The sequence below is a fragment of the Rhodnius prolixus genome, unplaced genomic scaffold (assembly GCF_049639745.1).
Source record: "Rhodnius prolixus isolate KJV_2025 unplaced genomic scaffold, Rpr scaffold_13, whole genome shotgun sequence".
NCBI lineage: Eukaryota > Metazoa > Arthropoda > Insecta > Hemiptera > Reduviidae > Rhodnius > Rhodnius prolixus.
The window spans coordinates 6,016,742-6,029,298 of record NW_027411583.1 but is presented as its reverse complement, the minus strand read 5'-3'; the positions used below and the strand labels follow the sequence as shown (position 1 = coordinate 6,029,298).

At 30.6% G+C, this 12,557-nt stretch overlaps 1 protein-coding gene across 2 annotated transcripts; it reads right to left on the bottom strand.

The window, feature by feature from the left end:
- Positions 1-3,549: 3,549 nt before the first annotated feature.
- Orc2 (origin recognition complex subunit 2) lies at positions 3,550-12,465 on the bottom strand. Of its 2 annotated transcripts, XM_074115999.1 has the most exons (15): positions 12,357-12,465; positions 12,122-12,277; positions 10,944-11,042; positions 10,615-10,857; positions 10,092-10,262; positions 9,807-9,884; positions 9,541-9,729; positions 8,626-8,823; positions 8,286-8,518; positions 6,935-7,140; positions 6,720-6,852; positions 6,133-6,373; positions 4,794-5,024; positions 4,478-4,694; positions 3,550-4,260 (listed from the first exon to the last, which is right to left on the bottom strand). In XM_074115999.1, the coding sequence occupies exons 1-14, from the start codon at positions 12,463-12,465 to the stop codon at positions 4,489-4,491; spliced, it is 2,493 nt and encodes an 830-aa protein (XP_073972100.1). In that variant the 3' UTR covers positions 3,550-4,260; positions 4,478-4,488. The 2 variants fall into 2 exon arrangements, with proteins under 2 accessions (XP_073972100.1, XP_073972099.1); XM_074115998.1 differs by lacking the exon at positions 3,550-4,260 and having other exon boundaries at positions 4,291-4,694.
- Between the last annotated feature and the right edge of the window lie 92 nt (positions 12,466-12,557).

Here is a 12,557-nt window from a genome sequence, read left to right as displayed (position 1 = left end):
AATAAAGGGGAAAATACCTAATCATTCATAGTTTTACTTGAATTTCTTAATTTTCTGTATCTATCATTGCATTTATATGCCAGGTATGTATAATACACAATTGGTCAGCTAGTATTGCATGGGGTGTATGGGAAATGCTCATTTTTCACTTTCTAACGTTGTATTTCGTAGTCTTGTGACAATGTAAAAATTTAGTCCCCTAGTTTTGGATGTGGAGGTTCCGAAAAAAGGAAAAAATATTAAATCTTATGTAATTTTACTGGAATTTTCTTATTTTCTGTTCCTAACATTGTACTTTACGTCAAGCGCATATAATGCAGATTTGGTCGGTTATTTGTGGTTGCAGTGGATCAGGAAGAAAGGAAAAATAAAAATCTTTTGCAGTTTAACTGGAGTTTTCTTATTTCTGTTTCTATCATTGCATGAATCTTATATAAAGCACATTAAATCCGCTAATTTTGGATTTAGAGATTTTGAAATTAGAAAAATAGAAAATATAATGAGTTTTCTGGAAATCCATTATTTTCAGTTTCTTACATTGTATTCTAATGAGAGGCGTATATTTTACTTTTATTATGCTGGCTAGTTTTGGATGTACACGTTCAGAAAAATTGGAAAAGTAGGAAGTCTCGTATTATTTTTGCTGGTAGTTCCTTACTTTCTGTTTCTACCATGGTATTTTTATACATAGTTCAACTATGGTAGGCTAGTTTTGTATGTAGAGGATTCAGAAAAGAGGGAAAAATACAAACTGTTCTTTAATTTTACTGGAATTTCTTTGTTGATTCTAACATTGTATTTATAAGTGAAACGTAGAATCTAAACATAAGGTCGGCTAGTTTTGGATGAAGAGATTCTGAAAAATGGAAAAATAGGATATTTCGGTTAGTTTTACTGGAATTTCTTTACTTTTTGTTTCTAACATTGTATTAAATTTTATTTGTAATTTGACTACAAAAAATTATTAAATACAATCTGATTTATTTCTTATTCTCTGAAGTCAGTCTTTTTAAAGTGTAGTAATTAGTTATTCTTATATTTTTCGTTGCAACTCTCTTGATTACTTGAAAACTTACTTTTGCGAAGAAATACTATAAATTATAAAAACTTAGAAGGTAATAAATAGTTGCAGCTTAATCAGCAGTTTTTCTGTTAGCATAATAAGCGAAATGTTAAAAGCATTACCTGGGTTAGAATTGAATTATTTGTATTAAAATCACAGTTGATAAAGTAATTTGGATAATATTAATAAATTTTTAAGAGAGTTATGCTCTGTGTAATCTGTATACGAGTGCTAGTTGTTGTACTCTTTTTCACCAGTAAACTAAAGGAGATGGTCGAATTAAATAAAATCAACTTGACCGAAGATTATCGATAATAGCCGACTATATTCGTGCAGTTGTATGTGAAACAGATAGTGGAAGGTAACAGGCGGCTAAGGCAGCCGGGGTTCTGACCCACGTAAAATCTTAGTGTTAGTGAGGTAATTCCGAGAAAAGTAGTCACTAACACAAAGATATTACATGGGTCAGAACCCATGCTGCCTTAGCCGCCTGTTACCTTCCAGTATCTGTTTCACTTGTAACTACGTCTACACGAATGTAGTCGGATATTATCGGTATTCTTCGGCTAAGTTAATATTTAATCTTTTGGCTTAGTTTACTCAGTCATGGAGGAGTTTGTTCCTTGTTTACCTTAATAAAAGTGATTTCAATTAATAGCTCCATCTGAGATGTTTCTAAGTTGTTACAGTTGTTATACTGCGGATAGTAGTATTCTCATGATTCTTTCCTGCTGTTTTTACTGGCATAATTTGCTTAATGTAAAACTTTTTCTTGGTTGACAATTGATTTTCGTCAGCTTTCAGCTTTTGTAAGAGTTTCAACTAAATTCGCATTAGAGATTTCTAATGCAATGACAACACAAATTACCACTTAACGTAAATATTAATCATTCAAGTGTTGCGAGATTTTCAATGGTTTCTAAGCATATTTATTTTCTGCCATTCTGAGTTGTTTTAGATTTTCATCTAAATGGAAAGCAGACGGTATGATATTTTCCAGCATTTCTATTTCATCAAACGTACAGGTATTTTTCTAATTGTATTAAAAGATCATAATCTCTAAACCACAGTAACTCTTTACTGAATGAATTCTTTTTTGAAGATTTCCTTACAATTTAGTTAATTGGTGTTGTACAGTTTGTACAATATCTCGATTTTCCTGAACACATTTATCTGGAATATTGATTTTCAATTAGGAAATACAGGGAAGCCCTCGTTTTTAATTTTAAAAAAATACTAAAGGAATAGAATAGTCGAATATTATTCAAATTGCTTTTTTGAGAAACTCCTCCAAACACTAATGTCATTTATAGTTTTTAAATATATAAATTTATGTTCTGTTAATTTATTTTTAGATGAAATGAATTTAAACAAAAGTTTAGTTAAACGATTTATTTTATTTTTTTCTAATTTGGTGGTTTGTGCGGACAATTTTTCCAAATACCTTTGACATCTGCCTCAAGTCTGCACCTGCTTCAAATTTGAGCAAGGGTGATTTTTTAACCAGGCAATTTCTCCTATTTTTGGAAATTAAACCTACTTTCTTCCTAGATATTTTCGTCCAACGGTAGATGTAGAAGCGGCTCCTTGTCTTAGCATCATATTGTTCTGCTCAGGATGATATGAGTGAAGCAAGTAATCTTTCTTCAGCCTACTCATATCAGTTCTATTCTTAAATTCAACTCTTAAATTAACTGGAAAAAGCTGCTAAGACATTCCAAATCATCTTAGACTCAGCAAATAGTATGCCGTCTTTAAGTATGTAAAAAATAATTCAAAACACCTATAAAAAAAAAAGGTTACTTGCTATAAATAGCACATCTATTTGGAAACCCGATCAATCTGATTTGGTCAGATATTTACATAGTTTTCATATAGGTATTCTAAGAATAGTCGACTTTTTATTCATTTATTTTTTAAAATCCGTTCGAGCCGTTTCTATTTATGTATTATTTTAAGGTTTGAACTTTTAGGATAGCATTTACCATCTAGTAATTTATATAGCATATTCTTTGTTTTAAGGTTGCTGAGACGGAGGTAAGTCGTCATGTAGCCATCTCGTCTTGCAATTTTCGTTACGATTATTCTACATCTGTACACTGGTTGCTTGATTGTCTTATTTCTCTGTTAAAAAGTGACTATTTTTTACCAGGCCTGTGTTACCTGTCTGATGGAGGTATTGCGTCTAGTTTAAAGTGACACCAACAATTAAAATGTCCTTTATCTGTAACTATATGTTCGACGTTATGATAAAAAGTCTCAAGTATAATTGAATAATAATTTCAGTGGATAAAATACAAAAATAAAAGTTTTTAATAAATAAATATCTATTTGTAAACAAAATCACAGAATATTTAATTTCCTTATTAATATGTTTTCCTATCCCTAGGCCAAACCAATTGAGTAGTAGTTTTGGTTTCTCATTAAAATTATTAATCTTTACTGTAATTAAATTAAAGCATTGATGTGTAAATTGAAATAATTTTTAAAGAACCTTAACTTTTTTATTCAAAAAACTTTTTTATATCCAAAAAATACCCATATTAATTATCATTAAGAATTATTTGATTGAAACATACATCGTCACATTTAAAATCTTCTAATATAATTCTAATTTCTGATTCTTCTGATTTTTTCACTTTTTTTGAACAGTAATAAGTTGGACAAAAATCTAAAACGCATCGACATACACTTTGTAATTGAACTGTCTTCTAAGCAAACATGGAAAAAATTCTAAAGTAAATATCCAATCTTCTTTAGCCTAACAGCAACACCCTCTTACAATCCGAAGTTGTTAACAATGTAACACTACTGACTCAAAATCAATTGCGAAATTGAGAAAAAAATAGTTCTCTAGAAATCATGTCTACGAGTCTGTTGCTCTAGATTTTTACATATTAACTCTAGAACGTCAGGATGGTCATTGATTAAAAAAAATTCTTAAGTTCTAATTTTACCAATGAGAGACTGTTACTTTCCATGGCCTGGAGTATGCTTCCGTGCAATATTCTCATCTGTGCTCTTCAATATTCTAAGATCAAAGTAGGCAAAAAGTTGTGCCAACATTCTTCTTTTCCTGTTTCGAGATCTCAGTTCTATGGACGAAGTCTTCTAAACGGAACTGGTTCTTTGTAATTTCAAAAAGAGAGTTTGGATCTTTGAAAAGTTCAGCCGAACCCCATCGAATCATCTCCTAACTAGCAAGGGAAAAAATGTTAATGCGAAAGAAAGATTTTATCCCATATGGGTTTTATTATAATATACAATTAAGATATAATAAATCTACCATAAAATACCATCATAAAAAAGAAGTTTTTATAAAATTTTACATCTAAAATTATTACAAAAATAAGAATAAATAAATATAACAAGAGAAAATATTTACAACATTGGAAATATTAAAAAATCCCTTACTAAATATTCTTCTAGTACAGAGAATTTTCTGAAAGCAAATAGTTTTGAAATTGTTTAAGAACAGCACTATCCAAAGGTACAACAAGATGTTCATTGTCTTTTTTCCACTTCACCAACTGATGGTCAAAGAACTCAGTTAACTGAGTTCGTAGGGCTAAGTCAGAACTTACTAAAAATGAATTTCTGCATTCTCTATACAAATCTGAGAATAGCATCCCTAAAAATAGAAATAAAAACGTGTTTTTTTTTTTTTTTTGTTGAATACTGAATACTAAGTGATTAATTTGATTAAAATAAAAAAATTCAAACTATTTACCTTGAGATTTATTTGATTTATCTTCCAACTGATGTTCAAGCAATAACTTGAATATTTTTCGACTGTTGGTATTAAGAGATTTGAAAATATTTTTAAGTCCAGCTAAGGCGATTCCTCCAGATTGTTGAACCATAAGAGAACTTTCATAACTAGTTTCATCTGAATATGGCAAAAAAGATGTACCATCTTCCCAAGTAAAATTAAAAAGGCTTAACTTGTTTTGATCCCATACTGAAAAGTAATTTTTTTTTTTTTTGTTAGCTCAAATTGAGTTGCTAAAGTAAACCAGTCAGAAGCTCATGTAACTTCATTTTTTTTTTTGCATTAATTGAGCAACGTTCTTGAAAAATAATAATAAAGAAGGAAAATGGTAGGTCAAGAAAATTTGCCTAAGATGGAAATTTATACCGCCGGCAGATCTTATCCAGCTATAAGAGTAGTGCTCTTTGATAAGTAATCTAGTTTTCAGCGTTTAATTAGATTATTCATTTAAAATCTTCTAATATTATAAATCTATTTTTGATTCTATTATTTTCTGACTTTTCCAATTTTTTGAACAGTAATAAGTTTGACAAAAATTTAACAAGCACACCGGGTGGGTCTGTTATGATAATTTTTTAATGGACAATATAAATTGATGAAATCAAACTAAAGTTATCCTAACATTGTGAGGATCTGTATTAAATATTACTCTGGGCACTTATTACGTGGACGATTTGAAACGGTTTTTAACTTGCTCATTACTATTAACGCTGGATTGAATCACTTTTCAAGCAACATAACAAGGAGAACTACACAGCTACACTATACTAACAAATGAGTAATGTAATTTAAAAATAGATACCAATAGTTGCATGTTCTAAAGCAGATATCTACAATCTAAATTGATACAAAAAATAAGCCTATCATAGCCAGTCAAAATTAAACCCTGTGACGAATGTCAAAAAAGCTGTTCTGTACAGAGCAATATCAGTGAATTTGGTATACCAAAACAAATATAATATAAATTTGATATAACAAAAAGAATAAATAAGCCTATGGGAATTTACTTACAGATAAGACTATAGAATCTTTAAAGGGGCCTTTATTTCCCTTTCGCAAAATTGGTGCGACATTAGAAACTTCTATTATAACATTGGTCTCAGCTGAGAATGGCCTTTATTTATTAATACATTTTCGGAGTTTTATTAAACTTTATCAGATATAAGGAACCTTTTTGCTACTTCAGCAGTTTTTCCTATCTATTCTTATAAATAGCTATGGAAGGTCTTTGAGCAGTCACATGCAATCATTTTATACAGATTCTTATTACAATTTAATGAGTTAAATAAGTACTTACACAATGGACTATTAATATGATCTAATGTAGCTAATAAATGAATATTTGGATTAGATGCAAGATGCGCCAACACTGACTGTATTTTGTCACAACGCAACGCTGCACCATCAATGTTATGAACCAATAAAAACAGTCTATTATTTCTGTTTCGTAACTTGGTGCCAATTAATTCCACAATATCATGAGGCTGTGATGGAATAGAGCGTAATTTCAATACATCATTAGTTATACAGTCTAATATCTGTAAAAAAATTGTAGAGGAAAAAATTAATTAATAAATTAAGATGGTATTATGTGACATGGAGATATTTCTCTAGTCTTAATGATACTGCAATGAAAACTTTTAATTTATTTCTGGATTGTTTATAAAATTTTTGTTTAAATTTTTAATTATTATCTTTGTATTGATATTATTATCTTGTTATTGGAATTTGTATCCAATTCTTGTACACCTTGACAAATCGCGAAATAAATTTCTAGTAAAAGATAGATGCCTGCAGAATCGGCGTACTAAAAGAATAATGGCTACAAATAGTTTTAATGCACAACAATATTTAAGACGTCAAAAATAAACAACAATTACTCACGTCTTTCAAAACAAGACCTGGGAAGTAACCATTAATTACAGCAACGTAACATCTACTTAAAAACTGGCGATGAAAAACATTTAATAACTTTTTTTTAGATCCTACACCATATACTAAAATATTAAAACCTTCGCTGGAAAAAATAAAATAAATTAATAAATTAGAACTAATCAGGAAATCACAAATGTAAAAATAAAAATAATAATTTCACTAACTTCATAGAAAGAAGCCATCGAGAGAACATGGCTTCATTTTCTAGGTTTAGTTCGTTGATAGCTTTTTCATGTTTGCTACCAACTGATTTGAGGATTTCACACAGCTGACCCTGGTTAAAACGAGGTGTCTTCAGTTGACTTAAAGTATGATTTGACGTAAGTGATCGTAAATTTTTATTTTCAAAATAATCCTCCGACGTAAAAATCTGTAATAGAAAAAAGAAAAAAATCAATAAAATTAAAAGTAAAATCAAGGAAGCCTTTAACTTCTCCAATGTAAAAATAATACGTTCTACTTTCTAAGGTGTATAGGAGAAAGTCTAAGTCTGCATTCTAGTTTCTCAATTACACTCAAACTTTATTTCAGGCCTGTCCTAAATATAAGGTCACTTGCAATTCAAACCTAAATGATGTCTTGCTGGACACTTAGGTTGCTAATAAGAGAATGCGCAGAAGTCGATAAGGTGAGTCAACACGGAAGATTGAAATGAGTCTGGAATAAGAATTTACAAATATGGAATTTCAAAGAGTACCCCAACGTTGTGGATTCTGCAAAGGAACAGATCGCGAGTTGGGTGCAGAGAATGTTTTGAAGCCACAACAGCACCAGCAGTGCTCTATATTTCGTATTTTTACATCATAAAAATACTAATAGAATTACTTCATCCATTCTTGCGAAGCTGAACTTCAGATGAGACTGATAAAAAAAGAACAAAGTCAAAATATTGGGTTCAGCAGACGTAGTGGCTGAATTTAAAATTTCCAACGGAAAGCCCACTTCAAGAAGCAGTCATAGACTAATGGAAGAAATTAATCCTCAACACTTGGACTTGATACACACGCCATGTCGAGTATACTGGGTTGCAAGACGTTGAAGGAAATTTAAATGAACAGTTAGTCGTAAAATTAGTAAAACTCCGTTAGCTTTTTAAAGCAGAAAAGAATCCACCTTGAAATATCTAGGCCAATTCTTTCTGTACTTCCATTGCTAAATTCTTTTACACTAAGGATGACATCAAAGGTTGGGACTTCGTTATCTTCATTGATTCGTCCTTGCTTGTAAACTCGGTTATGTCCAGCTATCAAAAATTCTTTTGTCTCGAGAACCTAATTACTTATGCTTTCACGTAACCACATATTTTATAACTTTCTTTAATCAAGTTTGTCCACTTCTGTCTAACTTCTTAAATACACAATTCTAGAAAAAGCAATCGTATCATGTCTACGATTCAAAAATTAATTAAATCTATCTATTAAAACTAAGTCTTTATTACTTTTTTTTTTTTTTTTAAAATAAATTTCAATTAATATTTAACTACTCAACAAGAAATAAAATCATGTTAATATTTACAAAGTGATTAATGGCCGCACGTCTTTTCCTTTTGATCAATTGTTCAGGTTCAGTGGCTTTATCCAAAGGGATTACCCCACTAACTTCATATCCGTCGCTACTTTCCTCGGAATCCTTATCTTCTTCATCTTCACTTACGTCACTACTACTACTGCTTGAAGATGGTACATAGTCACTGCCACTATCTTCAAGTAAAGCGTCTACTGATTGTCGAGTTACTTCTTTTGCTATACCTGTAAAAAATTCATCACTTGTATTTATCATTCTTTTAACTTTGAAACTAGATCATAACAAAAAGATTGATTAGATCTTTGATTTAGTAATATTTTATTTCAATAACCTTTTTTTAATCTTTTTCTCATATTGTAAGGAGTCTTATGTTCATTTATTTTATCAGATTTGTTTGATTTCGGCGTTTTTTGTACATTGTTCAATTTGCTAGCAGACCTGCTCGCTTTATCCAACATAGCATTTCGACGTTTAGGCGTCTGGAATCCAAAAATCTGCATTTCAACTGCATTTTCATCATCATACAGAGCTAATAAAATAAAAAATATTAAAAATTAAAATAAATATGAATATATTTTGACTGACACAAATTAATTACGGATTCTGCATTTTCATTGGAGAAGCTCAAAATGTGACATGAAGGAACGTAAAGGAAACTGAACATTAAGAACGCACTCAGCCCAGAACAGTAAATGATTAGACAAGTTTCACAAAGCAGACGAAAATCTTGAATGTAAGAAGGGTGGTAGCGGCTGACCATAGAAAAGTTGATAAAAGCAATTATTGTAAGGGTCATCGCATCCCTTCGTTTTGTTACTATATCAGATGTTGCTCACGAACTTAACGCCAATAAATCTAAGCTGGATTTGAGGCAAATTAGAATATGTAAAAGTTCGCTAAATGATTATCAAATGAGTTGAATTAAAAAAAAAAAAAGTTAAAAATTATTATTGTACTGCCATATTCTGCTCTATAAAACTATTTTTCTCCATTGATTTGTAAGCTGTAAAAAATAAATACAACAATCGGCGACAGCTCAGTGTATGTAGGTCGTATGTTGTCACTACAAATTTCTGAAACCCGAGGAATTATATTACCGGTTTAAATAGAGGAATAAATAAATGTTTTGCTCAATATGGAGTAAATGCTTTTAACTGAATTAATTACGATGTGTTAATGCTAATAATTTAGAATTCGCGGCCAGAAACGACACAGTAATCAACGTGTATTTGATCAAATCAATTACTTGGTGGTTTTACAACGCCATCAGGAACTTCTTCATCACTAGATTCTGTTTCTTGATTAGAATCTTCCTGATAAGATTCTTCCAAGTATCGTTTCTTCTTAATTTTCCTCCCAGACTTTGTATATGTACAATCAGGAGATGCATTTTCTTTAGGTACTTCACTTAATTTAGATGATATTTTATTTTTAGCTAAAAGTAAAACAGTAATTATAATAAAAATGAAAATGCCCAACTTACTCTGAAACTAGTAAAGATAATAAACTTACATGGAGAATACGAAACACCTAATCTTCTGATTTCATCATTTCTTTCCAAAAGTGCAGATTTTTTTCTTAAAGGTGAATCTAAAAAAAATAACTTACTTTTAAAACTTTATAATAATTTTATTTATTGCTTTTTCATCAAAAATAAAAAATATCACAGCACTCTAGAAAATATGTCTAGGAATAAGATAAAGTAAAAAGTCGGTCAAACGATAAACAATTATAAGAAAGTTATGACTAGTAGCTATTTTTATTTGAAAAAAGCACAATTAAAGTAACAAAATGTACCTTGTGAACATACTTCCATATCTTCAAATTTGTTTTTCATTTCAATTTTATTTTTGTGATTTAAGTTTTCAAGATTACTTTGAGATTTTGTTTTCATTGGAAATGAAACGTTCTTCCACCTTGGTGCGCAACCTGATTCGTCATTATTCTGCTCGATTAGGTTTTTCTTAGCTAAGAAAGATATCATTTTTTTAATTTATTAAAATGTAGACCCAAAATTATTATATCTTTCTGTCAAAAAACCTCCATTCAGTCTCCAATCTCGCTTTTATTTTGTATACTCTTGATTCTATAATATGGGCTGAGATATTTCGAACAATCAAACGTTAATCCCCAAGCCTAAAACTTCTATAACATTTAAAGAATACATTATCAAAAGGAACATAAAAAAGCAAGTGTAGTGTCTGAATCGAGATTTTCTTTTCATACACAAAGATATAACTTTTTTAAAAACTAGAGTAAAATTACCGAAAGGTAACATACGAGTATGTATTAATTATATAATTCTAGAATATATACTGACATGGTGTTATAAATTCCGTTTTTGAGCCATTATCTTTCTTCAATGAATGTTGATGTCTCAGACTACTTTTTCTTAATTTAACTTTAGGACTGGCAGAATCAGGCACATTTTCTGAATATTGAATCTTTTTGATTTTCCTGCCAGATCTTGAATAAACGACGTCTGGAGAAATGAGGTTTCCTCTAGGTGAACCATTTCCCTTAACTGGCGTTTCCTTTACACGAGGAATTCTGCTTCTTGTAGCTATTAAATAAATAAATCAATAAGCAAAATTAAAAAAAACAAAACAAAACAAAAACATGAATGTTTACTGTAATACGTTTACTTACTTGGAGTTGAAATTGTTGAGGAAGATATCCGAAGATCGTTAAATTCCTCTTTTAAAGTATTTAACTCTTTAAGAGCACTGCTTTTCCCTGATATTTGATCTGAAAATATTCAATTAGTTTCAATGTTGGGTTTAGTCTTACTAGCTTATAACTTCACTATAAAAGTTATATATTTAAGCATGAAGAATTGTTAAACCTATGTAAGTAGATTCGGTCATGGGCGAGAGGGTGCTATTCTTCAAACACATCAACCACGAGGCTTATTTTGTCGTCCCCTGGTAAAACTAATAAGAAATGACTTTCTTTTTATCTTTTCTTTTTTCATGGCTTCCCCGTACCACCAGTGGATATAAGAGTACAGTTTCCTCTTTCTCCTAACTTCTCCAGACCAAATATTAGGAGACTAGGTCAGCCAAAATATTCTCAAATTTCGACTCGATAGAGTCCAGTTATTCACTTATTTATAATTTTTAATGTTTCCCAGATTTCTACATTCCATTTTACGAAACTGTAAAAATTAAATCTCTTTACTAGCAATATCTTATTCACGTTCCACTTCAGGCTCTACTTTTTTTATTCAGCAAACTAAAATTGATATAAGGTGAAAAATCAGAAATAAAAAATGGGAGGTGTCTAAATTTCAAAAAGAAGAGGAAGAAAGGATAAGACAGGCAAGTTGACAAAATTTCGGCAGTTGGAAGGCAATTGCAGTCAAACAATAGAGTTTGGTTTTTAACGATGTCCATGCTAAAACCTAAGTCTTGTGTCTGAACCATTACTAAATAGAAATAAGCCAATGTACAGTTTTGCCGTCGCTGCAAGCATTCCATCCTAACAACATGAACTTTTTTTTTTTGCCGGCGCATCGACGTCTATGGCCATTAGCGCCCATGAACAACTTTTAAAACTATAAATAATCACTAAACTGTTAGACTTAGCATCTCCTCCTGTTCATTATGACGGGAGCCAAGAAGGCATATTAGCAGTCAGATATTAGAATTTAGACTGGTAAATCAGATGCAGTGAGATCTTTCACCTTGTATAAAACTGCAATTAATAAAATGAAGTGACCACCAACCTTCGCTAGCGGAGTCAACAAGAAGAATCAACCTAAGAAAATAGGGTTTATTTAAATTTTTTGAAGACTTTGTAATCAAGTAGTATATGAGGAAGTGTACCTTTCGACTTGTTAGTTAAACTCTTCTGATTGTCTATATCGTTGAATTCAGATTCAAAATCCAAATACTGAATTCTCTTAATTTTCCTTCCTGATCGCGTATGCGTCGCTATAGGTGATATGGGGCTTCCACTTTTAAGGTATGATCTTGTTTTAACTAATTTTTAAGCCAACAAAAAAGAAAGCAGTTATTATTACAGTATTCAAGAGTAAGACATCAATACTGTTAAGCTTACTTGGGGTAAACAATTCATATGATGACTCCAAATCATTGTTTTCTTCATTTCCTTCACTCTCGTTTTCATCACTACTTGTTTGTTTATTTTTCTTAGTAGACGGCAACATGTTGATCTGAACACCTCAAAAACTTAAGAAACTGTGGAATATTTTTAGTTAACTAATACACTCAATCCTCGTTATTTCAACTCTTAGCACTT

Bases quoted from the DNA above. Each gene is read 5' to 3' on its own strand.
- Orc2 (XM_074115999.1), bottom strand. From the start codon at position 12,465: ATGTTGCCGTCTACTAAGAAAAATAAACAAACAAGTAGTGATGAAAAC. The intron at 9,885-10,091 runs GTACATTTTGTT...TATTTTTTTTAG, and splicing joins TATGGAAGTATGTTCACAAG to ATTCACCTTTAAGAAAAAAA. The intron at 8,519-8,625 runs GTTATTGAAATA...AATTTTTTACAG, and splicing joins GAGAAAAAGATTAAAAAAAG to GTATAGCAAAAGAAGTAACT.